The 26,082-nt window shown below is 53.1% G+C and overlaps 14 protein-coding genes across 14 annotated transcripts; 9 read left to right on the top strand and 5 right to left on the bottom strand.

The window, feature by feature from the left end:
* Nucleotides 1-1,783: 1,783 nt before the first annotated feature.
* On the top strand, nucleotides 1,784-2,256 carry ColSpa_07166 (uncharacterized protein; the record flags this gene model as incomplete). Its single annotated transcript, XM_049273378.1, has 2 exons — nucleotides 1,784-1,927; nucleotides 1,996-2,256. 2 exons carry the CDS (start codon nucleotides 1,784-1,786, stop codon nucleotides 2,254-2,256), a joined length of 405 nt encoding a protein of 134 aa, XP_049129335.1.
* A 957-nt stretch (nucleotides 2,257-3,213) lies between these two features.
* Nucleotides 3,214-3,739, top strand: ColSpa_07165 (uncharacterized protein; the record flags this gene model as incomplete). Its single annotated transcript, XM_049273377.1, has 2 exons — nucleotides 3,214-3,546; nucleotides 3,614-3,739. The coding sequence occupies 2 exons, from the start codon at nucleotides 3,214-3,216 to the stop codon at nucleotides 3,737-3,739; spliced, it is 459 nt and encodes a 152-aa protein (XP_049129334.1).
* Nucleotides 3,740-5,149: 1,410 nt separating this feature from the next.
* On the top strand, nucleotides 5,150-6,050 carry ColSpa_07164 (uncharacterized protein; the record flags this gene model as incomplete). The annotated part of the gene is made up of 3 exons (XM_049273376.1): nucleotides 5,150-5,227; nucleotides 5,276-5,328; nucleotides 5,399-6,050. The coding sequence occupies 3 exons, from the start codon at nucleotides 5,150-5,152 to the stop codon at nucleotides 6,048-6,050; spliced, it is 783 nt and encodes a 260-aa protein (XP_049129333.1).
* A 1,544-nt stretch (nucleotides 6,051-7,594) lies between these two features.
* Nucleotides 7,595-8,845, top strand: ColSpa_07163 (uncharacterized protein; the record flags this gene model as incomplete). Its single annotated transcript, XM_049273375.1, has 1 exon — nucleotides 7,595-8,845. The coding sequence occupies one exon, from the start codon at nucleotides 7,595-7,597 to the stop codon at nucleotides 8,843-8,845; it is 1,251 nt and encodes a 416-aa protein (XP_049129332.1).
* Nucleotides 8,846-10,024: 1,179 nt separating this feature from the next.
* Nucleotides 10,025-10,309, top strand: ColSpa_07162 (uncharacterized protein; the record flags this gene model as incomplete). The annotated part of the gene is made up of 1 exon (XM_049273374.1): nucleotides 10,025-10,309. The coding sequence occupies one exon, from the start codon at nucleotides 10,025-10,027 to the stop codon at nucleotides 10,307-10,309; it is 285 nt and encodes a 94-aa protein (XP_049129331.1).
* Nucleotides 10,310-10,742: 433 nt separating this feature from the next.
* ColSpa_07161 (uncharacterized protein) lies at nucleotides 10,743-11,478 on the top strand (the record flags this gene model as incomplete). The annotated part of the gene is made up of 2 exons (XM_049273373.1): nucleotides 10,743-10,780; nucleotides 10,890-11,478. 2 exons carry the CDS (start codon nucleotides 10,743-10,745, stop codon nucleotides 11,476-11,478), a joined length of 627 nt encoding a protein of 208 aa, XP_049129330.1.
* Nucleotides 11,479-12,117: 639 nt separating this feature from the next.
* On the bottom strand, nucleotides 12,118-12,645 carry ColSpa_07160 (uncharacterized protein; the record flags this gene model as incomplete). The annotated part of the gene is made up of 1 exon (XM_049273372.1): nucleotides 12,118-12,645. One exon carries the CDS (start codon nucleotides 12,643-12,645, stop codon nucleotides 12,118-12,120), a length of 528 nt encoding a protein of 175 aa, XP_049129329.1.
* A 914-nt stretch (nucleotides 12,646-13,559) lies between these two features.
* Nucleotides 13,560-15,441, top strand: ColSpa_07159 (heat shock protein 60; the record flags this gene model as incomplete). The annotated part of the gene is made up of 3 exons (XM_049273371.1): nucleotides 13,560-13,667; nucleotides 13,733-13,874; nucleotides 13,931-15,441. The coding sequence occupies 3 exons, from the start codon at nucleotides 13,560-13,562 to the stop codon at nucleotides 15,439-15,441; spliced, it is 1,761 nt and encodes a 586-aa protein (XP_049129328.1).
* ColSpa_07158 (uncharacterized protein) lies at nucleotides 13,891-15,447 on the bottom strand (the record flags this gene model as incomplete). Its single annotated transcript, XM_049273370.1, has 1 exon — nucleotides 13,891-15,447. The coding sequence occupies one exon, from the start codon at nucleotides 15,445-15,447 to the stop codon at nucleotides 13,891-13,893; it is 1,557 nt and encodes a 518-aa protein (XP_049129327.1).
* A 628-nt stretch (nucleotides 15,448-16,075) lies between these two features.
* ColSpa_07157 (cofilin) lies at nucleotides 16,076-17,247 on the top strand (the record flags this gene model as incomplete). Its single annotated transcript, XM_049273369.1, has 5 exons — nucleotides 16,076-16,231; nucleotides 16,646-16,813; nucleotides 16,875-16,948; nucleotides 17,002-17,050; nucleotides 17,107-17,247. The coding sequence occupies 5 exons, from the start codon at nucleotides 16,076-16,078 to the stop codon at nucleotides 17,245-17,247; spliced, it is 588 nt and encodes a 195-aa protein (XP_049129326.1).
* Nucleotides 17,248-17,614: 367 nt separating this feature from the next.
* Nucleotides 17,615-18,283, bottom strand: ColSpa_07156 (uncharacterized protein; the record flags this gene model as incomplete). Its single annotated transcript, XM_049273368.1, has 1 exon — nucleotides 17,615-18,283. The coding sequence occupies one exon, from the start codon at nucleotides 18,281-18,283 to the stop codon at nucleotides 17,615-17,617; it is 669 nt and encodes a 222-aa protein (XP_049129325.1).
* Nucleotides 18,284-18,811: 528 nt separating this feature from the next.
* ColSpa_07155 (25S rRNA (cytosine-C(5))-methyltransferase nop2) lies at nucleotides 18,812-21,103 on the top strand (the record flags this gene model as incomplete). The annotated part of the gene is made up of 2 exons (XM_049273367.1): nucleotides 18,812-20,370; nucleotides 20,428-21,103. The coding sequence occupies 2 exons, from the start codon at nucleotides 18,812-18,814 to the stop codon at nucleotides 21,101-21,103; spliced, it is 2,235 nt and encodes a 744-aa protein (XP_049129324.1).
* A 997-nt stretch (nucleotides 21,104-22,100) lies between these two features.
* Nucleotides 22,101-22,748, bottom strand: ColSpa_07154 (protein byr4; the record flags this gene model as incomplete). Its single annotated transcript, XM_049273366.1, has 2 exons — nucleotides 22,101-22,672; nucleotides 22,724-22,748. The coding sequence occupies 2 exons, from the start codon at nucleotides 22,746-22,748 to the stop codon at nucleotides 22,101-22,103; spliced, it is 597 nt and encodes a 198-aa protein (XP_049129323.1).
* Nucleotides 22,749-23,619: 871 nt separating this feature from the next.
* On the bottom strand, nucleotides 23,620-25,120 carry ColSpa_07153 (uncharacterized protein; the record flags this gene model as incomplete). Its single annotated transcript, XM_049273365.1, has 3 exons — nucleotides 23,620-23,717; nucleotides 23,738-24,410; nucleotides 24,467-25,120. The coding sequence occupies 3 exons, from the start codon at nucleotides 25,118-25,120 to the stop codon at nucleotides 23,620-23,622; spliced, it is 1,425 nt and encodes a 474-aa protein (XP_049129322.1).
* Between the last annotated feature and the right edge of the window lie 962 nt (nucleotides 25,121-26,082).

The raw sequence follows: 26,082 nt of genomic DNA, 5'->3' as shown, positions 1-26,082 counted from the left end.
GGGACTAAGCTATTGCGGTATTTCGTCTTGTTGGAGCCAGCAGACCAAGAATTTAAGAGAACCAACAGCGTGCAGGGGGGTGTGCGTTCTGATCATCCGTGTTGGATCGAGGCAAGTCGTGGTTCGGTTAATTGAAGAGACCCTCTCAACCACCCCCAGTCTCCCTTTTCCTTCAAGGGACCCGTCCCATCTGCACTCGCAATTGGAGTATTCGGGGAAGACAATTGAAGTTGATGATGAAAAGTCTAGTAAGCCACTTTTCTACCAAGAGTTCTGAGTGAATCGATTTCTGGTCTGGTTCTAATCAATACCCATGCCCAATATCTATGAGTGCCGTATTTTCTTTCCTGGCACACAAAAACACGCGAAATGAGGCCTGTTTGATGGAATGGGCATAGAGATCGCTTCTTTATCGTCAGATAGCACCATTTTACTCCCTGTCACTGATCGAACTACTCTTGACCTAGACTGTAGGTGGCGCGTTGCTTGCACCAACAGATTGGAGGTGCATGTAGAAAGGCAGGGGTGAGAGTTACTTGACTTCGGGACATGTCCCAATTCGGCTCTTTGCCCCTCTTGGAAGATACAATGGAGCTCGAGAGCGCTCCTTCGTACTGGGACCAAGCATCACGACGTACTGCGCCTGATTCGGGACACGAGCATGAAGAATGATATCGCAGCTGATGTGGCTCAACCAAAGCCAATAAAGGTTTACATTTCTGTGCGGGGCAGGAATAAGAACTTTTGTTCTTGAGGTCAGTCAGAATCAAATTTATACAAGAATCTAATACATCAAGATATATTGTAACGGCGATCCGCCGTCTCGTTGAAGGTTGCAGAGCTTACGGTTCCCGAAACACCGTCCAGTTGAAAGCCGGGAGATGTCTGGAGTGCAGCCTTCATATCACTTAGCGAATTCAAAACACATCAAACGGAACAACTTCGATGACAAGCAAGACCGAGGCAATGTCTTGTTGCTGAGTTGCTGCCTGGTTGAAAGGCAGCAATCGGCAAATATCTGGTGTAACCTCTGAGTTAGAGGTCAGCTTCAAATAATATGGTTTCTGGGCTGGGGGCAGCGCCATGTTGCAAGCAGGAGACTATAAAAGATATAAGAGGGAATCGTCCTGTCTACATACGCTGAACAAAGCAGAGTTCCAAGTTGTTCACCTGCGATATCTGCCAGGAACGGTAACCAAATGTTCTTTATCAGATTATTATCACCTCATCACAGCTAGACATCAACTCGATACTATACGATGTATTAAAACGTGCTCTCCGACTAGGCTCACCCACCACCCGTGTGCATACGCCGTGCCTAACACGTGTAATCGTGGACTCCCGCCCCAAAGCTGCAATGGCTCAACTGAGTCTCACTTTCCTTCTGTTGCCTTCTTCTCTACCTTGTCTTTTATCTTTCTAGCTGAGAAAGCTCGAGGCTGGGTTCTTTCCGAATTGTTTCGGCTGTACTTCTTATAAGCCCTCTCACTCCAAAGCTCCGAGTCTTCCTCTTTCCCATCGTCACACTTTCAACCATCACGACTTGCTGTGGTTTACGGCAACACGTATTCAACTACCAAACAGTGAGTCTTGCTCACTCATACTGAAGCCGCTTCCTCTCCCAAAGGTCAAGTTACTAACAAGCTGAAACAGACTGGATAGCCCATTCATACACCATAAACGTTCACCAAGCCGTTCACTCGAACATTGTCAGTTCCCCTCTGTTATTTGCACCATTCAATATGAGATTTTCACGCTGACTCAAGTATTCCAGACAGTCAAGATGTCTGAAAAGGCAGCTCCCGCTCCGTCGCCCAGTGACATCAACTTCATGATCCAGATCTTCCAGCACATGACCGAGAAGCCTGTAATTGACTGGGATAGCTTCGCCAACGCGGCGGGCTTCAAGAGCGCTAGTGTGGCCCAGGTTTGTTTCCTACTATCACATTAACCTCAACGCATAACTTTGACGTATGCTGACAATCTTAAACATAGACTCGATGGGGTCAAATTAGACGCAAGCTCAGTCACCCTGTTGGCCAGGCCACTCCCAAAAAATCCACTGCCCAAGGCTCCTCCACCACTCCGGGCTCCGCATCCAAGGTCAAGAAGACTGCCGGTCGTGTCGGCGCGAAGGCCAAGGGAAAGAACGCGGTTAAGATGGAGGAAGACGCTGACGAGGAGGGCGATGAAGATGAGGAGACTGAGACTCCCAGCAAGGCGGCTCGAGTCAAGCTCGAGGACGCGGCAATTTGAGGTACTTCCCGGCCTTGAAGATGCTGCACATGAGGCCTTTGATCTCAGGATGGAGAAAAGGGGATAGAGGTTTGCTCAAGTTCGAGCTCGATATTTGGCACTAGGAGAGACTGCCGCATGCATTAGATGCGCCATCAAGGAATAGACTGCAGGCTGCGAAGTCATGCGACCTTCTAGCAACACCAGTACTCACTTCCCCTCTTACTTGATTATTGTGTCTCACGCTCCACTCTTTCACACTGGAATCCTTAAATATATTCTGACTGCAAGACGCTGTAGATAAAATTGCGACGGGAACTCCATGAAGATCTACACATGCATATGACAACGTCGTTCGGAGGAGCTCATCGCCCATATGTAAACTTCTTACCAAGAAAGAACGGAACGTGTTTTATCTCATACGAGCTTGAATATAATCCATTAGTCTTAGAATCTGGTTGCTTCTTCGCCGTTCCAAAACAACATTCGAAGCGTGGCCGTTGGTTGTTCCTCCTTTTTGCTAGCTTTGCAGACTTTTCTGCTATTGTTGAAACCCTCTTTGTAGTTGGTGCCGTTATTTGATCTGAGGCACCGTCAAATTTCTGTTACCTGGGCATCACCTAGTTGACCGCTCCGCGGCCAGAGATAGTTGCCTACTCTGATAACAGAGCACTATGTTTCATGAGGCGGGTGCTTCAAGCGAGCTCCTTCTTGACCCAGAACTTGTGACTTCCTGGAGTATTTAACCTCCTCCAGCCCAGGCTGAAGCTGAAAACCTCCCTCTTCTTCCCATCCAAATCAATCTCGTTTAGCCTTGCTCGCTCAACCACCATCGCAACAAGCTTTACTGAACCCATTCATCAGCAACACCAGATATCAAGCAACTACAGCCACAGTAAGTCTCTTCTCTTTATTTACATTCTCTCAACAACTATCCTCCGGTGTATCTCCGGAATCTCTCTGACTTGTCACAGCAAGATGCCTCCGAAGAAGAATCCCGCTTCCGATGATGAGGGCACTGTTCCAAGCTTCACGGAGAACGAGGCCCTCTTCGTCAAGGCCATCTTCGATTGCATGAACTCGCGTCCTGATGTCGACTTCAACAAAGTTGCGACCACCATGGGCCTGGCCAACGCCAAGTCCGCCAGGGACAAGTTCCGAGTCATCTCGAAGAAGCATGGCTGGTCGTCCACCGATGGTTCTGGTGGCGCAGCCTCCAACCAGGCAAAGGGCGCTCTCGGTGTCAAGAACGCTACCAAGGTCAAAAAGGCTCCTGTAAAAAAAAAGGGCACCGCTCAGCGGAAGAAGAATGTATGTCCATTACTTCCTGCTCTATTTGCCTTGAGTTTATACTTAACGAGTACTGACTATCATGGAGACTAAGAAGCAGGAGTCTTCCGAGTCCGATAACGACGAGGATGTTTCGGCAAAGCTCGAGTCCGACTCTGATGGCCAGAAGGCTGCCAAAGACGAGCTTATGGAGAACTCCAGCAACAGCGACTAGAATTTTCCACCAGAAAGACTTAACTTACTCTCTGGGTTGAAAAATCGAGGATACACTAGGTCTGGAGAGGGTTTATGAGGAATAGTGAGGGCTCAAAACGACAAGGTCGGAGTGGAGTTGGATCTACCGGGGGAAGTGGCAGATCAGGATAACAATTTCCAAATAATTCCTTGCTCTCATCAGCCTTGACTTGCAATACTCTCTTGATATCCCATGCCGATCCCTTGTGTCTCCCCTTTGTGACTTTTCAAGTTGGCTCAGATTATCGTGAGGTCCTATGCCCCAATGAAGGGTCTCGGACTTCACTGTCTGCAAGACACAAGACAAAACGGCTTTCACCAGAAAAACAAAAGGCATTTGACGAAACTATGATAGTGAATTTTATCCTGGTAACCTTTGGTATAGTGTCTTTGTCCACTGTGCGACCAAATCTAATCAAAAGAGACGGAGCGCCTGTGGCATGGTCCGCGTTGTCTACTACGTGAGCATCTTTGGCACCCGCAAAATCCATTACCAGACATCTGTCTTGGATATCTATGTCCTAAAATCCCACTATCCTGAGATGTTTGAGGTTCAGGTTGCTGGGTCTTCATGGCAAGCCGAAGAATGAAGATTTACCAAGATTTTAGCTTTGAATCAGCTACTCAAACATTGCCGTCGGGAATATCTCAATTTAGAAGGTTTCGGCTGCTCATTTCGCCTTCGAGAATTGACTGCTCCAGGATCGTCAAGTCAAGGATTTCAGTCTTTCTCCATATTGTCGGGCACCCTACCAACTCCCGATGGCTAGGAAGGGTACCGTCTTGCCCCTGACTTTCAAGAGAAAACCAGTAAGTGGCCTTCTCAATATGATCCATCTATAAGAGATGTTCCCGCCCGTTGCGCCATCATATGCATATACTGCTTAAAGTTGCTAATTGCTGCCCCTGAGTTGGGTCTAATCATATGAAGTCGACATATACCAGCAACCGCCAACATTCGGACTATTCAGAGTTGATTCGATATAAAGCTTGTCTCCTGACCTTGATCGATCATCAATTTCGTCTCTGTTCTGTGCGGTTCTTGCCTTTCACTCCCATGCTCTCGCCTTGTCGACAGGACCCTCCCCCCTTGCCCGGCTGCTCTCGTCAGCCGTGTAGAATTCTTTGACCATCTGCCTGATCAGTTCTCGTCGATAGACCCGCATCTCCCGCTTCTTGTCCAGGTAGCTCTCGCCAGTTCCAGCTTAACGGAGTTTTCCCATCCCATTTATTCCAACTTCTCACCAAAACTTCCAGCCAACCCTTCTCATCCTTACAACAACAACTCAACCTCAAGCTCACACTGACAAACTCATAGCTTGAGCAACACTTTGATCCTTGAACCTTCATACAATATACTTGATTCCTAGTTCATCCTACACTATTCATCATGGCTTCCGTCGGTACCGATGCTGAGGGACAGATCAAGTTCTTGGTCAACTGCATCAAGCACTCGCAGGGTGGAAAGGTGAGCGCGGGATCATCATGGCTTGCGGAAAGTAGCTGACTTGAACAGATCGATTTCCAGGCTGTCGCTGACGACTGCAACATTGTTTCCAAGGCCGCTGCGTAAGTCACTTTAAAATTTCCCGTCTCTGATCTTACGATTACACGCATGCTGACCTGTTCATCCCTCCAGTGCCAAGCGATTCGAGCGCCTTCTCAAGGCTCATGGCATGAAGGCCAGCGAGCTCTCCAAGGGTAGCACCATGAATGGTACCTCCTCTCCTGCTCAGAACACCGCCAGTCCCAAGACGCCGGCCAAGAGTACCAGCAAGACCACTCCTAAGTCCAAGGGAAAGCGCGCTGCTCCCACCTCCTCCACCAAGGACACCAAGCGTGCCAAGATGGCCGACCATCCCGCCGTGTCCTCCTATAACGTTGAGGATGACGAGGAGGATGAGGCTCAGTTCAAGGTCAAGGAGGAGACTCAGGCTCCTGGCGATGCTGTCACCAACAACGGTTCGTACCACGATCATCCCCGAGACCGCGATTTCGACGACGACGAGTTGCAACTTCTCTACATCGTGGAGAAGCCGACCGGTTGCCCTGTCCACGATTTCGGCGAATCTCGAAGCTCCCATTCCACTTCCATGTCCAGCGATACTAATACCGAGTCTTCGATGCAGATGATGGCCAGGGCGATGAGTCTTTCCAGGCTTAACGGCGCCCAGGTACCCACTTGCTATCATGGCTGGAGTTTCATGCCAGAGACGCCTGTCTATGCATGGCCGGATACGTGCACGTTACATGGAGAGCGAGAAGCCGCTCAGCTGGTCGGGATATGTTAGTATTTCCCCTACAGTTTTACCAAGATTCTGCTAACGAAACTTTGAGCAGGACCAGGGATGACCCCTCTTAGCCTTGACGATTTGCCTATTACAAGTCACCGAGGGTTTGCAAGGGTGCATCATGCTTAGGTTGGGTTGGCTTCGATGAGAATTACAGGAAATAACATAATTTCGATTTCCATGAACTCTCTGCCTAGTGATGATGACAGCCACCTGTGCGACGTGGGCATCGTAAGCTATCGAAAGGTCCGTCATGGCGCTGCCTGATTGGGCAGGTGGATCTGTCTTGGTGACGAAGAGCAGGGATCATCCCACTTCCGCCGGAGCTTTGTGGCTCAAATTCGACGACATCTTCAGATCCTGTGCATGAACTTGCTTCTTTTAACTCTTCCTGCCTTCTAAGTCTACCATAAGGCCTTTTCCCGGGACAACATCCTAGCCATAGTGGATTGAAATTTCATAGATAGATAAGGAAGCACTTCCCATTCCCCATCTGGCCTGGGCTTGTTGAAAATGCCCCGACTCCTGCTTGTCCCGCTACCCAGCCGCAGTGGGCTGCGCAACTTTGTAACATGATGTTTGCAAGTCCTTTTCAAACTATCAAGCCACTTCCAGAGTGATTTTTTTTCTTGAGCTTGAGATCTCAGCTCGCGGTGACCCAATCAGTCAAGCGAAAGTTCTCCGCGGTAGGTGCAGAGCAAGTCTCCCTGTGATCCATCTCGACACAAGGCACCTTAAGCGTCAGGAACAAATGAAGACATGAGTCGCCTCTGAGGCGAGAATATGTTGGTGACATAACTGAAGCCCAGTCAACTGAACACATTATATTCAATGACCCTTGGGCGACCTGCCCCTCTTATAGGAGCAACACAGGCAAGAAGGCATACACAAGGCAGGTGCAAGGTCCTCTATCCTCCAATTCCTGACTCCAGGGCAATCGACCTCATCACTCTTCCGAAAACTTCGTCCGGACATACCACACATCCACACCCTCCCGGTTCAGAGTGCGGCGACCAACCAGAGTGCTTCATTTACACTTCACCCCTTCATCCGCACCTTCCCTCTCACCTGACTTCCCTCCCTCACCTCAGCAACCGACTTTCGTCTCCCAGCCACCTCACCCAAGCCAACACGCAAATTCGAAAGTGAGCTGAGCTACTCAGTATCGCACCCACACCTGAAATTCTCTGCCCTCCCGGTGCAGAGAAACTTCTTCCCTTCTTCTCACACAAAACTTCTTCGTCTTCCTCTCATCATACCACGGATTGGCCTTAAACTGAGCTTCCTCTCCATCCGTCAACTGCAAAGAACTGCCTCTTTCTCGCCATCAATTGATCAGTTGATCGCAGACATAAACCTTTACACCGACAACTCCGAAATCTGGACCAATTGGTGAGGACCTCCCTGGCCGCGTCTTCTTTTTCTTCCCACGTCAGATCGCGAAGTTTGGACATTCAACTGATCAACTCCAGCAGACAGAGTCACCCAGTCCTTCCACCTATATTGCGCTTTTGCGCTTCCAACATCAGCTTATCACGGACAAAATGTGCGACTCTTCGCCTCCACCTGGCGTCGACAAGGCCAATCGATGGGAGCTCTCTTCGAGCGGCTCGTCGCCCCGATCCGACACTTCGACCACCCCGAACAGCTTGATCTCTTCGCCTGGGTCTCCCGCCGAAACAGAATTGTCCTCCCCCAGCCTCGGGTCTCAAGGCTCTGAGAAGTCTTTCGTCAATGGACAGTCTCAGTTCGTGGTCACACCAAGCTTCGCCAACTACATCTTGGTCGGAAACACCCCTTACGCACCAGGTCAAGTACAGGCGATGCGTGAAATCCTCCAGCAAGCACGACATACCGGAGAGTTTCCCAAGACTACAGCTCCACCCGAAGACGCTCAGACTATCATTGAGGATTACCAGTACCTCCAACGCCTTCGAGACGCTCGAGGTGACCCTGCCGTCTATCCTCCGCCACAAGCGTACAACAGTCTCAAGGTAGACATTGCTCGTCGCATCAAAGATCGTGATGAGCTCCATGGAGGCCCCTCCAATCTTCAAGAGATGGATCATCGAGTTCAGAACTGGATGAACTCAATCAACAAGGAAGCGCGCATGCTGGAGATTACGCAGGCAGCACTTCAGCGCAAGGGCATCAACAACCCCACGCAAGACGACTTGGACGCCATCGCCGAGGAGTTCATGCAGATTGCGGAGCGCACCCTTCTCGACGTTGCCAGCCCCCTGCGTATGAACGCCAGTCGCATGGAGGGCAACATTAGTCGCTTTGATAGCCAGCTGGATGGCTTCCATGGCGCTATGACTACGCAGATCAGCACACTCAACAACATCCTGGATGCTCAGAGCAACACTTTTAACGGTTCAGTCAACATGCTCAACGTGGCCCTCAACACCGTCACAACTGACTTACATCGACTCACCTCCGACCTTCCGGACTTGATCACTAGGGTAGTTCAAGCTGCAGTTCAAGAGCAGCTTACTTCTCTCTCTCATCAGCACAGCGTTGGCTTACGGTATCAAGCGAACTTCGAGCAACCACCTGGCTATGTCACAGCGACGCGGTCGCAACACCACCACCAGGATGACAGAGCGATCTTTACCACATTTGCACATCCGGTGACCTCGACGACTCAAGTATCGGGACAAGTGTACTGCGAACGGACTTCTCATCTTAGTACACCACCGACAAAGTCGAAGCTCAAGAGATTCTTGCGGTGCATCATTGGAAAAGGGCGGTCGGCGAAAATGGAGGGTCACAGGGGGGCAAACTCGGTATGAGCTTCCAACATCTGCTGTCCGACTGTGTCGACAGTTCTCTGCGATCTTGGACGTACTTGATACATTTGATCACCAAGCTTTGGAAAGATCGCACGCATAATGGGAGGTCATTGGTTTTGTAGATCATTGGAAGTTCTGGACTCGTATCACGAGATTAATATTTCATCACGACCCCTGAAATCATGTGCCATTGTGAGATCCCAACTTCGCCAAGTGAGTACCTTATGAGATCTTTTCGAAAGCCCCTGGTCCAATATAAGGTTACGTAAGTGCATCGTCCCTAGAATCAAAGCGTGCATTTGAAGTTGATGTGCTGCCACGCCAGAGCCATAAGACTTGATATGAGATCAGCTGGGTGAGAAGGAATCCTCGAGGCCTCAGGGGTTGTTCATGTTTCAGCATAGTTGCGAAGACGGTCTTCCGCAATAGAGCTGCCACCTAGCAACGCCAGGGCCGGCTCCCAAATATCTCGTTCCTGCCTAAACTGCCAGTGTGCCTGTGAGGCCCTCAACACGTCTCCCACCCGCGTCCGGACGTCCTCACCTTGAGCGACCCCACCAACTGCCAGCGCGTCTCCCAGTCGCGGTAGGTATCTTCTTTTAGTTGAGCCACCTTAGCGCTGTTCACCAGGCTGCCCGCCCCCTTCTATGAACAATCTCCCGGCTTAAGCTTTCGTCCATCTGGACCTTTTTCCCTTCCACAACTCAACCCCAGGCCCGCGCCGCGCCTCTCACCCGCACTCGCGCCCTCCTACAATACTACCCACCAAAGACTTCCGTTTTCCACCTTTCCTATCTTACGAACCCACAAGTATCAATCTTAACATCGCCAGCATTAGCAAACTGTGAGTAAGTCACTTTTCATTCTTTCGTCGATCTAATTTTCACTCGAAGTTGCGTCGGCACCGTCTTCTTCTATCTGGCTGCTGTCAACCCCGGGGTCTTTCACCTTTGTCACGCAAGAGTTCTTACTTTTGGGGGACACATCACCTAAGTCCTTGTTTGGCGCCTCAATCTCTACCTTTCTGCACCTAAAGCTCTCCCACGTTCTCGAGAATCGCGTTCTTTCCGTCATTATTCTTCTTTTCTCCTTCTGTTGCACATCACTTCATTCTTTGTCTCACGTCACTTCCATCTTTAACCAGTCAGCAAGTCTCAGACTAACGACGTTGTTCAGATCATGGCTCCTACGCAGAACAACGCCTCAAAGGCATCCAAGGTCAAGACACCCCAAGCTGGCATCCAGAAACCAAGCAGAGGTGCTCAGAACAAGAAGTCTGGACCTCGTACTACCAGAAAGACTGCCACCGAGTCATCTGTTCCCGCTGTAACACCGAGCAACGCCAGCGACTTACAGGAGGGAGAAGGAAGATGGGTATGGACGGAGAACCCGCCGACCAAAGATCAGACTGCCTTGAACGGTCGTCAAAAGGGCCGCAGCCTGGTTCAATGGAACCGCAAGTAACACTACACGCATTGTTAGCGATCATCACAACTGATTTCAGTCACAGGACCGGACACGGCAATGACAATCCTGCTCAACACTATGTATGAGGTCGCCATCAGAGGTGACAAGTTGCCTATAGATGCTATCGCTCACCGAACCCATTGTGGAGCGTCTGGTCAATCACTTATTCAATGGCTTGCCCGCGAACGCAAGAAGATGCTCAAGAGGGGTCGCATGTGCCCCCCTGTCCTTGGAAATCATTACGATCCAACCGTCCGAGGCGTAGTCATTGAGCCAACCCCCGAGAACCCTACCGCCGAGAGAGAAATCTCTTTTCGTGAGCCATACTACCACCAAGACTTCCCAGTCCCCGTCTCAGGCTAGGAGCCTGAGGATGACGAAGAGGATGAGGGCGAAGAAAATATAGAGTTCAAAGATGGAAGCTCTCAGGATGGAGACACCGGCGATGAACCTGAGCTTGACGATGAGGTAAGTTATAATCAGCTCTCCACTCGTATGCCACTAACAACGACAAGCGTCACATGGCTCAGGAAGTCAAGGGACAACAGATGATGAGATCCTACAAACATGCCAACAGGATTGCCTCTCACCAGATCGAGTTCCAGCAGCAGAATCCTCAGCAAATGTTCTGTGCGCCGCAGAACTACCAGATGCCGTCGATGCATCCACAGTCATCCCTTCCGGCGCCTTGGGGCACGGTCAACCCCTTGGATACGATCAAAGAATTTGGCTCTCAGACCTCGGAGACGCCTCAGCTGTTCAGACAAGGTCACTATTGGAACGGTCCCGAGAGCAACTACGACCCAACTCTTTCGATGCCGCTAGACTTCGGCGGCGAGTCTCAGGAGATTGGCTTGCATGCCTATCGTAGCAACATGGCCACCGGCAATTCCGAGTTCGAGAACCAGCATCTCGGCCTTAAAGCCACGCCTTACAGTAATTCGCCTACCGGAGGCTACCTTTTCTACAGTCACAATCCAGCTGACGTGGCTTTCGATGCCTCGCCTCACACCGTCAATCCTTCGACCAATACTACTCAAGAAACCCTACCTCCTCATGGTCTAAGCTCGAGGACTCCCATTTTCCGCGAGAAGGAGAGTGGAGAAGAAGCCTTGGATGACGTTGACTTCTCCCAGTGGATTCATGAAGAGGAGGTGTATAACTAGTCGGGGGCATATCTTGTTTATTGAGGTCTTGCTCTGGATTCACGATTCGCTTCTTTCGTTGGGGGAACAATTTGGGATGGCAATAAGACCGAAGTTTGGTGAGCCGCCTTCAGTTTTGGCCTTGCGATGGTCTTGATTACGCCCTATCTAGGGAACAAAAAAAGAGGAAGGCCCCAGGAGTTAATGGACGAGTTGGCTTCACCTGGGACGCTTTCGCTTTAGATTGTATTAACTTTTCCTTTTCTCTGTGTCATTCGGGCTTGGCTGGGGCGACTGTCACATCCAATATGATACATAGATTAGTCTAGCCGTGGATAATCAACCCAGTTTTCTGATTCTGATATCTCAGAGGAAGGTATTCACGTGAAAATAGAAGTGTGAGAAGTTGCGCCAGGTATTGCTTCCTCTAGATACATCTGAATAGTACTGCAACTGGTAGCAGAGCACGCAAACTCTTCCAAAAGCGATTAGTATCATTTTGTTGTATCTTCTAACATCCCTCTTTGTGACTCGATTGTATTTAAATGAGGCAAAGAGCTGGATTTCTCAACTAGCTACAAATACAGAAAGAAAACGATTTGTGAAGTTGGACGTTATCGCTAACAAAAGTTACACAGGAGTTGAACCCAGAAACACCCCTCACATACCATCAGCGAGCATAGCGTTGATCATCTGTACGTGACGGTTTGCGTTCGTTTCGCTCCACTCGTTGTCGTAATTGAGTCCGTAAGGCCAGAAATGACCCCCGCCGCAGTTGATCTTGGCGTTCCCTCCGTCAAATGAGCGGAGCAGGGGGAGAGCCTTCGGCCAGTCGCCAGAAGAGCATTTAGAGTTGAAGGAGGATGTCTGGCCAACACCGAGCGTATGTGCGATCTCGTGGAGCGCCGTCCGCTCGTTCATGAATGAACGGTTGGACCCGAAGCGGAGGTCGCCGTTGTAGCTAGCCTCGGCCGTAGGCACGCCGGGCGTGTAGTAGACGCGGACTGTCTTTTTGGCCGTTCCCAGCTTGGCATGTCTTGCTGCAGCAAGCGTCATGGCAGCTTCGATTTTGGTGTACGCATCTTTTTGATCGGCTGTAGGGTTTGCGACCTTCTCGAGGCTCCAGGTAATGGCGCCTTGAGCGGCAGAGGCGGCGGCCACGATCACGGTAAGGAGTGAGAGTTTCATGTTGTGGGCTGATTAGATGAAGATGAGAATATTATTAAAAGACGAAAGAGACGCTGGCAATGATGCTGATTGCTGGGATGGAATTCAAGTCTTCCCTCGGAATAACGTCTCTTCTTATACTGCAAGAGTATCACGATCCAGGAGCTGCAGTCCCTCAGCTCAGACCTCGAGCTCGGCCCCTGGCTTACGACTCAAGGTCAGGGCCTGTCTTACATGCTTTCAACTTGACGATTTATGCTGCAACCAAGAAATTGTGTGTTTGAGTGTCCAACAATGATGTCCTCGCCGGTACGATGGTAGAGCCAGGAAGAGATTTAGGGGTCGCATTGCAGCGCCAAAGGCGTTGACACGCCGGCTCCTCTCATTTCACTTAGAGTAGATCGCCACAAAAAGTGAGTAAGGAACCGGCGCCGGGGAAAGAAAGGGTGTTTGAAACGGTGCGACGGCGCCTTTAACTGAAGTAGCATGCGAATTAATGCATTGCTAGAATGGCGACCCCATGACCTTGGTTTGAAATGTCATCTCATGTCTAATGCGATCTCTGCTCAGGGTCATATAGTCAATACCGACGCCGATCTGCTCCAATGTTCAGACCCATGTCGATATTCGGCAGTGTCTCCTGGGTTACCATGTGCGGATGCTGAGAATGGAGACAGATGCCATTGGAAGACGGTGGAAATGCACCCACAATGCGCTAGTCCTCTTTTGTCCTGGCGTTCACGAAAGGGACCTCGTTTAGCCGAAGGTCCGAGATAAATTTTTGGAGCCGGCAACGGGAAGCTTCTCCAATTCCATCACTCATTACCGCAACTTTTTACTTGGAGCGACACGTGTGATTCAACTCCTGCGACAACTTCAATCCTTGCTTCTGTATTTCTATTTCTTATCTAGATACCCTCATAATAAGATTCAAGATGCAGCGCGCACTTACTTCTCGCGCGAGAGCGTCCGTCCTCTCTGCTGCCCCTAGCAAGTTCCGCGCCGGTGCCGGTCTGGGACAGCAGCTTCGCTTTGCCCACAAGGTTAGTCGACACGTCGCGTAGCATTGGCAAAGCCATCAGATTGAGTATACTGACGGAATCTATAGGAACTGAAGTTCGGTGTCGAGGCTCGCGCCTCCCTGCTTGCTGGTGCTGAGACTCTGGCCAAGGCTGTTGCGACAACACTTGGTCCCAAGGGCCGCAACGTCCTCATCGAGTCCAGCTATGGCTCTCCCAAGATCACAAAGGGTACGGCAGAGCTCAATCAAATGATACAAGTGGACAAAATAGCTAATTGGATACAGACGGTGTAACTGTCGCGAAGGCAATTACCCTGAAGGACAAGTTCGAGAACCTCGGAGCCAAGCTGCTCCAGGATGTCGCCTCCAAGACCAACGAGACTGCCGGTGACGGAACCACGACCGCTACCGTCCTGGCCCGTGCCATCTTCTCCGAGACCGTCAAGAACGTTGCCGCCGGCTGCAACCCCATGGATCTGCGCCGTGGTATCCAGGCTGCCGTCGATGCCGTCGTCGAGTTCCTCCAGAAGAACAAGAGAGATATCACCACTAGCGAGGAGGTTGCCCAGGTCGCCACCATCTCCGCCAACGGTGACCAGGAGGTCGGTCGTCTGATCGCCAACGCCATGGAGAAGGTCGGCAAGGAGGGTGTCATCACCGTCAAGGAGGGCAAGACTCTGGTCGACGAGCTCGAGGTCACCGAGGGTATGCGCTTCGACCGCGGCTTTGTCTCCCCCTACTTCATCACCGATGCCAAGTCCCAGAAGGTTGAGTTCGAGAAGCCCCTGATCCTCCTCTCCGAGAAGAAGATCTCCGCCGTCCAGGACATCATTCCCGCCCTTGAGGCTTCTACCCAGATGAGACGTCCTCTGGTCATCATTGCCGAGGACATCGAGGGTGAGGCTCTCGCCGTCTGCATTCTCAACAAGCTCCGTGGCCAGCTCCAGGTTGCTGCCGTCAAGGCTCCTGGCTTCGGTGACAACCGCAAGTCCATCCTCGGCGACTTGGCTGTCCTTACCAACGGTACCGTCTTCACTGATGAGCTTGACATCAAGCTCGAGAAGGCCACTCCCGACATGCTCGGCTCCACCGGCTCTATCACCATCACCAAGGAGGACACCATCTTCCTCAACGGCGAGGGCTCCAAGGACGCCATCTCCCAGCGCTGCGAGCAGATCCGTGGTGTCATGAACGACCCCACCACCTCTGACTACGAGAAGGAGAAGCTCCAGGAGCGTCTTGCCAAGCTCTCTGGTGGTGTCGCCGTCATCAAGGTCGGTGGCTCCTCCGAGGTCGAGGTCGGTGAGAAGAAGGACCGCTTCGTCGACGCCCTGAACGCTACCCGTGCCGCCGTTGAGGAGGGTATCCTGCCCGGTGGTGGTACCGCCCTCATCAAGGCCTCTGCCCTGGCCCTGAAGGACGTCAAGACCGCCAACTTCGACCAGCAGCTCGGTGTTACCATCGTCAAGAACGCCATCACCCGCCCCGCTCGCAGCATCGTCGAGAACGCCGGTCTTGAGGGCTCTGTCATTGTTGGCAAGCTCACCGACGAGTACGCCAGCGAGTTCAACAAGGGCTTCGACTCCTCCAAGGGCGAGTACGTCGACATGATCGCCGCCGGTATCCTTGACCCCTTCAAGGTCGTCCGCACTGGTCTCGTTGACGCCAGCGGTGTCGCTTCCCTCCTCGGTACCACCGAGGTCGCTATTGTCGAGGCTCCCGAGGAGAAGGGAGCCGCTCCCATGGGTGGCATGGGCGGCATGGGCGGTATGGGAGGCATGGGTGGTATGATGTAAAAACATGATCAACGTGTCTTCTTGTATTAAATCAAAAGTCAATTGGGCGAGGGGCATTGGGCATCGGTGTTACTATTAAAAAGGATGTATAACTGCGGCCATTTGTACTAATCTCCCCTCTTTCCCCCTTTTACGCAGCAGTTTCCCCGAGGGGATTTGAGAGCTCTGTATTGTACAATAGCACTAGCAAGTTATGTAAGATGAAAGAAAGCAAAGAAGTTAAAGAGCAAAACAAATATATTGACTGCTGTGCGCGGTGATGTTAATGACATGGACATTTGCATTGATGAGAATTGACAGCTAACTGACAGCTTAACGGGTTAGCCCGCTGCCGCTACTGTTAACTAGAGTTCCTTGGCTTCATGCTGACAAGTAAGGCAGGCAACCACCCAAGCCAGTCCACGTAACACATAGCAGGCACCCATTGTGAGGGTTATCGTGCTACCTTGTTTCTACCTTGTAAATGCACTCGCCGCCGGTACATTAGGCTGCCCAGAAATCAACGATACTAAGCTTAGGCCCCGTTCTGTTGACTGCCTGGGGTGGGATTCGTCAACCTGCTGTGGCTGACGCATTTCCAGCAGTCGCAGCGGAGTCACGTGCGCTCCAATCTCACCTGGACAACAACCCCACCATGCGGGTGTTTTTCTCGCCCGCTTTCCCCTCCACGGTGACCCAACTCCTCCGTTCCTGTCCAAGATACCTCACCAACCGACGCAAGCTGTTACCTCTTTTCTGCCACCACCCTCCCCAGTGCAGCAACTCCCGGTCGAACCACTCCATCTTCGAAGTAGGCACCCATTTCCCCTCTCCTGTCTTTTGCATCGCTAGATATTGTTATTACCTTTGCAATTCCCCCCTCGTAGGCTTCTTGCTAATCTGCTCTCTCTCAGCCCACTTTCCCGCCTACTCTCCTAGCCACACCCCCGCCATAGACCAGCATCATGGTGAGTAACTAAAACCTTCCAAGGATCAGCTGTCTACCAAAACACCATACTAATCTCAATCGCAGTCTCAATCCGGGTTGGTTTTCCTCTCCCTTCTGCCGAGCCTCAACTCTCCGCGCCAACGAACCATCTGATGGGCGAACCTCTACCGCTCGTTCAGTGACGATCCCGGCGGAGCAGGACAAGCTGGCTCCATCTGCCTCAGCGACGCAGCGCATGCTAACCCGATTTTCTCCCCCAGAGCGACCGTGTCCCAGGACTGCATAACGGCCTACAACGACCTTAAGCTGTCCAAGAAGTACAAGTACATCATCTACAAGCTCTCGGATGACAACAAGGAGATCGTCGTCGAGGAGGCTTCGGCCGATAAGGACTGGGAGAACTTCCGCCAGAAGCTGATCAACGCCACGACCAAGTCGAAGAGCGTATGTGGCACTCTTTCCCATGGCAATGCAAAGCCCGAGGACTCTACTAACATTGCATTAGGGTGCCGTCGGCAAGGGCCCCCGCTACGCCGTCTACGACTTCGAGTACAGCCTTGCCTCTGGCGAGGGTGAGCGGTACGTTGCCCCGCATTCGCCCAACTGGGAACCTGCAGCTAACCCCTAGACAGCAACAAGATTACCTTCCTCGCCTGGTCTCCCGATGATGCCGGTGTCATGGTCAGTACCTATCGCTATGAAAAAGTCAATTGCACTCGTCGCTAACCTTTGCATAGGCCAAGATGGTCTACGCTTCCTCCAAGGAGGCCCTGAAGCGCTCGCTCACTGGTATTGCGACCGAGCTCCAGGCCAACGACCCCGATGACATCGAGTACGACTCCATCCTCAAGACTGTCAGCAAGGGCATGGCTGGTTAAATATCTCGTTCCCTAAGCACCATACCCTTCCTTACGCGGCGAGACGGAGCATACACTTTGGCGGCTGCAGTCTTCCGGGACGATTGACGACGATCATGGAGAGTTTACGATGAATATGGAGGGCCACTTTCTCCCCCCTTTGGCGATTTTCGGGACCGAGACCTTTTTCCCACTCCGAGTTTCTTTTGGGGCGTGACCAGTAAATTTCCAGATTTGAACTGCCCGCCTGGCTATACCAACCCAGTGCCATAGGAAAACATCTCATGCCGGAATGCAGAGCATTCTTGTTGTTGCCCGACGACAAAAATCACTTCTTTATTAGACCATTATTTATGCTCGAGTCCCATCCTCAGTGCCAACTGCTACGTCATGACTTCTTCTGTGCCTGCCAGGTCGAGCGCCACAGCGCCGACAGCTCCTCCGCCTTCTGCTCATGCTTGAGCCTTTGCATCAAGAAGCCCTTGAGATCGTCCCAGAACTCCGGCGTCTCCAGTGCAGCCTCTCCAATGTCGTCCTGTGGACCAGAGTCACCTCCGACAGGAGCGGGCTCGGGCTTGACGGCGGCAGCTCCACCAATGACCATGACGGAGAACTCCAGCGAAGACTGGTCATCCGTAAGCAAGTCCTTCAACACCTTGCTGTCCGGCACCGGCTTCTTGTTGTACAGAAGCTTCATCTTGTCCACAGGTATCCGCGACTGGGTCTCGACCGCCGTCTTGATGTCGAGGATCGAGGTGTTCAGAGTCTGGGAGGACAGCTTGATGTCCAGGGGAGGGTTGCGCAGGGACTTGAGAGCGACGTTGATGCTGCGCTCCTGGCCCGGTGCAAGGTTCGTGGGCTTGCTCATGGGCCTGGGCATCTTGGGCAGGATATACTCCATGACGTTAGCTAGGGTGCAGAGTACGCGGGGTCGGACGTCACGTACAGGAGGGCGAGCAGGAAAGTTCTTGGGATCCTCGACATGATCGGCCGACAGCTTTGCCGGGCGCGACTCCAAGGTCGCCAGAAACTGTCTTGCGAAGACGACTTCAGCCATGTTTGCGGTTTGCAGGTGGCGTGCTGTTGGGAAGCGTTGCAGGGCCGGTTCGTTCGAGTCGTTGGATTGAGTTCGGGAGCTATAGGTTTTGTGGGTAATACTGCAGTGATGAGTAATGGCAAAGGTTTTAATACAAGATGATCGGCTCGAGGCACGGCGCTGGAGATGGCTTCGTCCGGTTTCTGGTCTGCTCCTTGCTCAGTAGAGTTACGCACTGCTGTGAGGAGGGATGGCGGGGTGGAGAGCGAGCTGGGGTGTGGGGCTGGAGCAGGTCTGGGCGGCGTGGCTTTATCGAGCGTCGCAATTCCAATCTTATCGGGCCTGGTCAGTGCGCGATAGGAAAAAGTTTCGGTGGGGGGAACCGCTCTAATCCAAGTGAACTTTTTTTTTCTTTGGCAGTGTAGCGGCGACCGACCTTAACCAGCCGGCACCGTGAATCTCGAACTTTTTGTATTCTTTTACAATACCCCCCCTTCCCCTTTCCAGAACCCCAGTGCCAAAGTCTCGATACGCAATTGATCGGTCAAAATGGGTGTCGGAAACCGTATGAAGAAGCAGGGTCCTCCCGAACCCCTGTCGGAGGCCCATTTCGCAAAGTTGAAGCGCAAGGCCGGTCTGCCAGCCGACCCCGTCGAGCCTGTCGAGGTTAAGAGGAGGAGAACACACAAGAAGGCTGCCGCCAAGCCCAACGGCGCCGCCGCAAAGAAGCAGGATGCGAAGAAGAGCAAGGCGCCCGCGCCCAAAGCCGCTGCGCCCAAGGCGAACGGCAGAGGAAAGAAGGCCCAGCCCGTCGAGGACGAGGACGAAGACATGTCGGACGACAACGACCTTGGCGACTTCGAGGCTGCCGGCTCTGATATGAGCGACGACGAGGTTGACGAGTTCTCCGACTTGGAGAACGCACCGGCGGGTCTGGGCGACGACTTCCTGGACTCGGACGACGACTCCGTCTTCGACTCGGACCAGGAGCAAGGGGGCGGCGGCAAGCACATGTTCTCCGAGGACGAAGACGAGTCGGACGGCGAGGAGAAGCTCACAAAGGCCAACATCGAGGGTCTCGCGCGGAGGCTCGACCAGAAGATCGCCGCAGAGGACGCTGAGGCGCAGGCCGAACTCGAGGAGATGGGTATCCAGACCAACATCGACGGCGACAAGCCGCACGTCTTTGACGACGAGGACGACGAGCTCGCCGCCAAGACCAAGTCGCTGCTCGCGCCCGATCTGCAGCTCCTGAGAACGCGAATCACGGAAAACATCAGAGTGCTCGACGATTTCGCCAACCTCCACGAAGAGGGCCGCTCGCGTGTCGAGTACGTCTCCCAGCTCATCAAGGACATCTGCGCCTACTACGGCTACTCCGAGTACCTCGCCGAGAAGCTCTTCAACCTCTTCTCGCCCCGCGAGGCGTTCGCCTTCTTCGAGGCCAACGAGTCGGCCCGCCCCGTCGTCATCAGGACAAACACCCTCCGCACCCATCGCCGCGACCTCGCCCAGGCCCTCATCTCGCGCGGTGTCACCCTCGAGCCCGTCGGCAAGTGGTCCAAGGTCGGTCTGCAGATCTTCGAGAGCAACGTGCCCCTTGGTGCGACGCCCGAGTACCTCGCCGGATACTACATCCTCCAGGCCGCGTCCTCGTTCCTGCCCGTCATGGCCCTCGAGCCGCAAGAGAACGAGCGCGTGCTGGATATGGCCGCCGCCCCCGGTGGAAAGACCACGCACATGGCCGCCATGATGAAGAACACGGGTGTCATTGTCGCCAACGATCCCAGCAAGCAGCGTGCCAAGGGTCTCATCGGTAACATCCACCGCCTCGGTGCCCGCAACGTCGTCGTCTCCAACTACGACGCTCGTGAATTCCCCAAGCCCATGGGCGGTTTCGACCGTGTGCTTCTCGACGCGCCCTGCTCGGGTACCGGTGTCATTGCCAAGGACGCCAGCGTTAAGACCAACAAGACGGAGAGGGATTTCATGCTGCTGCCGCACATGCAGAAGCAGCTGATCCTGGCCGCCATTGACTCGGTCAACCACCACAGCAAGACGGGCGGTTACATTGTTTACTCTACATGTTCCGTCACCGTCGAGGAGAAGTAAGTTTTTTCCCGTGCTGGAAACTGCATGTAAACCAGTTGCTAACAACCCCCAAGCGAGGCCGTCGTCCAGTACGCCCTCTCCCGCCGCCCCAACGTCAGGCTCGTCGAGACCAACCTCCCCTTCGGTCGCGAGGGTTTCACCTCGTTCATGGGCAAGAAGTTCGACCCGTCCCTGAAGCTCACCCGCCGCTACTACCCGCACACCTACAACGTCGACGGCTTCTTCGTCGCCAAGTTCCAAAAGTTCGGCCCCACGCCCGCAAAGGCCGAGAAGGCCGACCGCTCCGGCCCCGGCTACACCGGCGAGGTCGTAGACAAGACCCCCATCACCGACGACGAGGACAACTCGGCGTCCGGCCAGGGTGACAACTTTGGCGGCTTCGACGAGGACGAGGACGAGGAGTACATTGACAAGGCCAAGCGCAACGCCATGCGCAGGCGCGGCCTCGACCCCAACGCCCTCTCGGCCAAGGCCAAGCGGGAGGCCGCGGCCAAGAAGGACGGCGGCAAGTCCGACAAGTCCGAGTCCGAGGCCGAGGTCGAGAAGCCCGCCGAGAAGACGCCCGAGAAGAAGGACAAGAGCAAGGAGAAGGCCGCCGCCGCCGACAAGGAGCGCAAGGCCGAGCGGAACACCGCGCAGAAGAAGGTGACGTCCACGGCCGCCACGCCGGAAAAGAGCCCCAAGAGCAAGAGCCCCAAGCAAAAGAAGGACAAGAAGGCTGCGAAATAAGCAGTCAGGCCACGGGGAGGAAGAGGAAGAACGAGTAGAAAAAAAAGCATAGAATGGAGGGGCGGTTTCTCAGTGTATCTTGTGTAGTAGACAAAGAAGCATCATCGTGTCGGGGGGCCGATCGAGGTCGAAGCCCCCTGTTTTGTCGTCGTTGCATTATAATTACCTATTACTAGGGAGTCGGAGCTCAAAAATAGGGATTCGGAATATAAAAAGAGTATGGGACATTGAAGAAATTGTCGCTGCCGTTGCCCATCGTCATTAAGAGTGATCACCGTTTCTGATCGAAATGCCGAATGTCTTTCACGCCCGTAATGTCAAAATGGACCAGCCAGCTGGTCGTCGAAGAGAATTGAAGAAGAAAAAAAAAAGATTGGGTTATTGCTAATCCAATACGGCGAAGCCCAAAAAAATGTGTCTAAAGCAGAGCTTTTAATCGAAACGTCTCTCATCATTCGATGAAGGACGCCAGCCAACCCTTGACCACCTCGATGGACAAAGAAAAGACTTATACACCCCAACCTCCTCCTCTTGCTCAAAAAGCCAGCGTGAAACATAAGATAAAAGCAGTGTACAGAAAACAAGACATAAAAACTATACGTTTCCTCCAAACTCATCATGACCCTCGTATCCAGTTTGGGTGTGGATGGTATCAAGTCGAGTCCCTCTTCCCATATCATCTCCTTGTTCGTCATAAAGGTCGGCGGTCCCATTTCCCCAGCCGGACCTCTTTTCGTCATAAAAGCCGTATGTCATAAATCCTAACCACAACTTTTGTGTGTCGGAGTATGTTGTACACAGAGAGGAATCCAGAAAGTCGTCACTGGAATCGTCATAAATGTGGTTGTTTGTTTGTCGTAATCCTTCTCCCAAAACGCCTCCGTCATAAATCGCCCTGTGGTTCGCCCATGGACGCCAGGGGTATTAAAGTAATAATGTAAGAGCGAAGAAAGCATAAAATGCCGCCCGAAGTGAAATGCTGTTTGTGAGTAGGGGTCTACTGGGCAGCCCTCTGGTAAAGCAGAATGTCGCGAATGGCCCAACGCGAGGCGTCGCGATCCTGGTCTCCGACGCCGAGCCATTTCTCGCATTTCTTTCTCCATCTGTCTTCTTCTTCGCGCTGTCTTCGCACGAACTCTGGTCCGACATCGAACTCTTCGCCGACAAGCCATTCGTCCTTGACTTCGCTGACGCGGCCCGGCTCCTTGGAGTCGCCAGGGTTGTCGTCGAGATCCGGAATGTCTTTGAAGACATCCTCGTCGTCGTCCAAAGCGTTGAAACCGTCCATTGGATCGGGGATCTCGGACTTGGGATTTGTCTGCGGGCCCAGCTTCAGCCAGCACATGTTCTGTGGGTCGAAGACCATGCCTCCGACGACCTGCACACCCTTTGTATGGCTTATGTTCGTAATCAGGGCCGGCCGAGGTGTTGAAACTTCTTTCTCGCGCACCACGTGAGGCTGTACGGATGCTGTCGATGGGGATGATGCGGGTGGGTCGAATGCGTTCAAGACATTTTCATTGCCTTCCCAACGGAACGTCTCGGGGTTGTAAAACATGCCCTGGAGGTCTGCAGCGATGTCAGTATTGCGATGTGCAAACGGATAGTGGTTGCACTTACGTTGCGGAGTCTTGTCCTTGTTCATGTTCGATATAAGATGAGGCTTCAATTGAGGAAGGTTCCTCTTCTTTTTCGACCGTACGGTAGCCTGTGGCAGTCCGGGGTTGAAATTATTCCTGGACGACAGCTGGGAGACGCGCGACGAGGTAAGAGGCGCCAGTGGGCCTGATGGAGCTCGTTGAGCAAGCGAGGTCTCCCGGGCAATTCGGCTAGCCTGGGTATCGCGAGCGAAATGGGGCGTGTAATCAGCTTTCGCAGGGGAGTAAGGTGCCGGGGAGGGCGTAGTGGTCCGATCGGGAAGCACATTTTGGTAGAGCTTGTTGCGCAACGGTGCTTTCAAGGGTTGTCGGACAAATTTTGCCTCTGACTGCGCCGACGTAGGCAGATCATCGAATGCATCCAGCTCGTGCCCGTCGCCGAAATTCCGAGTTCGGTGTGGTTTGGTAAGGGTGCGGAAAGACAGGCCGTCGTGGGTGATGTGGTCTGAATGACGATTGAGCCTCTTTGGGCTCGGCGAACGCATCGTCGACCTCGAAAACGCCCTGGACGTCGGCCGCAAATCGAGGGAGTTCTCGGAATCATGGCGTCGAAAGGTGCGAGAAGTTTTCGCAGTCACGTGTTGCGACTGGGATTGTGAGGCCCCGGCAGGGAGGAAGGGGCGTCGTTGCTGGGCAGCATGGCTTTCCACAGCGGGTCGAGTCCTATCAGTTGGTGTTTTCGGCCGCATCACCGATGCCGGACGATTCGAGTCCGTTCTAGAAGGGGGTCGTTCGAAGCGGGATGAAATGGGTTTAGCAGGTGAATGAGAACCCTTCATGGCAGGCAGAGATCTCTTAAACCTCAGCAACTGCGAGCTCGTTGTTGTGGGCTCATTCCGCAACGACGTGGTTGAAGTCCTAGGACCCAGCTCCCTCCTTCGAGGCGTTGAGGGAAGCAAAGATCCTGGAGATGGTGTCGTGGGCGTCGGCATGCTGTGAATGCTCGTGACAGAGGACTGCGACGCATGGCCCATACGGGACTGAGATCTCCGCGAACGAGCGAAAATCGGACCACCGCTCTCGGATACAGGCTCCAGAGCAGAGAGGGTTCGCTCATGGCGCTCATGGCTAGGCCGTGGCAGTCGTGACGGTGTGGTTTTGTTGGAGAATGTCAAGGAGATTGCCGTCTTGGGCCGCTGTGGGCTCGGTGGCCGATTCGCATTGACACGAATGTTGCGGTGAAGGGTAAGTTTGCCGGAACTGAAGACATCGCCATCGCCGACATCAAGGCCATCGAACATGTCCTCGGGCTCTGGCTCATTCCGTGGCTGAGGAGTCTTCAAGTTTGGAGGTTCTTCCTCCACAGGACGTACGGGAGAGCGGCTGAGCTTTCTCCGGCTCAGCCTCTCCTCGAAGTTGACTGGGCCGCTCGGGAGCACAAGGCCATCAAAATTCTCGTCCTCGCTTTCGGCAGTGAACGAGCTCGACACACTGGGACTCATGGCCGAGACAGAGGAGCTTCTGTTGGAACGACCGTCTCTGCGAGTGCCTCCAAATCGAGTTCCAAGGCTGCCCTCGCCCCAATCCAAGTCTTCTGCATGTGACAGAGGCGTCTTTGGGATGTCTTTCCTAGTAGAGAGCTTCAGTTTGCCGTCCGACGGCAGCTCGAAGTCATTCTCAAAGTCATCGTCCAACGCATTGTCGTTCTTCTGCGGCGTTGGGGGGTAATAAGTGAAATGGGCTTTGGTGGCCTAGTCTTTGACACTTTGATGGTCTCGGAACCGTCGCCAAAGAAGTCGTCGTCGTCGTCGTCGTTGTCGCGGAACTTCTCCAAGTTAAGGGCTCCTGACAGCGTGCTGGTCCTCGATTCAGTCGACTCTCTCCGGTCAAGCAGCGACACGGCCGGAGGGGTCTTCATAGGCTTGGTCGGACTTGTCTGGCTGGAGCCGCCGCTGACTTGCCTGAGCATGTCGGGGAACTTGGAGCCGTCTTGAGGCTTAATGCGAAGGCCCTGGCCTGAATCTGGCAGTACCAGATCATCCTCCCAGTCGTCCTGCATGATCTTCTTGATCTTCCTCCCACCTAGTCGTTTAATAGTGCCACCCATGAGAGCGGAAGAGGGTACATTCTTGGGTATCGGAATGCCGGCCTGTGTGGCAGCGGCGATAGCGTCCAGGGTCGACTTCTCGTCGTCGCCCGGGACGTGCACATGTGTCTCCTCGTCCAGGATGGATTCGAGATCGGAGCGGAGAGAAACATGTGAAGACGCAGAGTCGCGTCGTGTGGGAGGAAGGTTCGTAGTGGTGGACGCAGTGCGAAATGTCAGATCGTCGGTGTCGATCTGGAAGTCGTCATCGTCCCAGTCCTCGATATCGGGTTCGGCCACGGGCTGGCGTGGCTTGAGGCGTAAAGTCTCCATGTTTTCGGCAGGTTTCTTTGTTTTGACGAGCGCAGAATTGAATTGGGTCCAAGGAGGTCGTGGTCGTATCCCAGAAGACTTCCCGACAGCGCTGTTCTGCTTGTCAATGTTGCAAGATCATATCGTCAACAACAACAGCGGCTCCAGCCCAGCATGTCCTTTCAGAGAGATGGTGACAATTGTCGCAAGCGATGGTTTCTTGGTGACCCGGCGTAAGTAGCAAGGGGCGCAAAAGGTTTTGGCGTTGTGTGGTAGGGCGTAGAAATGGCGGCGTCCGGTTTGTTTTGAGTCGGCTTTGGTATCGTCGTTTCCGGGAATGTGCGTAGTGTCTGTCGGCTACTGGTAGAATGAACTGCGAGTGATGCAAACAGGTGCAGAGCAAGTGGAGGTTGTCCAAGAGGTTCGTCGTAAGGGGTGATGCACAACAGGGTCCAATATCTCGAGCGTGACGTTTGTCGAACCGTGGTAGAATGAGAACAGGGCAGTCGTGTGAGGTCGGGGGGTGGGAGGATTGGGATTGGATTTGCGAGGATTTGCGGCCTTGTTGGATGAGTGGTGAAGCAAAAATGGCTGGGAAGCTGGGGTCGATGGATCGGGCCTGGCAAACAAAGCGAGGTGGTAGGCTGGCCAGATGGTGGGCTGGGTCCAGCAACAGTGGTGCGTGGTGCTGCAGGAGGAGTAGCACAGCAGAGCGTAGTGGGTGGTGTGGTGGACAGGTGGGTGGCTGGTAGGTATTGCGCGCAGGTGTGGGCAGCCCACCGAGCTACGTATTCGTACCCCGTACTGCGCAGCTATTTTGAGCACGATGTGATTTCTTGTTTCTTGTGGTCCCTCTTGTGCCCATGCGATCATCATAGGTAGTATTGACTTTTGTTTTCTCCCTTTGTCTATTGGAAATGGCTACTCGATAGCGAAGAGGGAAACTGGAGTAACAAGACTAGTCCGGCTTCTCGGAGTCAACC

Source organism: Colletotrichum spaethianum (genome assembly GCF_022836535.1).
Source record: "Colletotrichum spaethianum MAFF 239500 DNA, contig18, whole genome shotgun sequence".
Taxonomy (NCBI): Eukaryota; Fungi; Ascomycota; class Sordariomycetes; order Glomerellales; family Glomerellaceae; genus Colletotrichum; species Colletotrichum spaethianum.
Note: the sequence above shows the minus strand (reverse complement) of the source record. Positions and strands in the feature narration are given on the sequence as shown.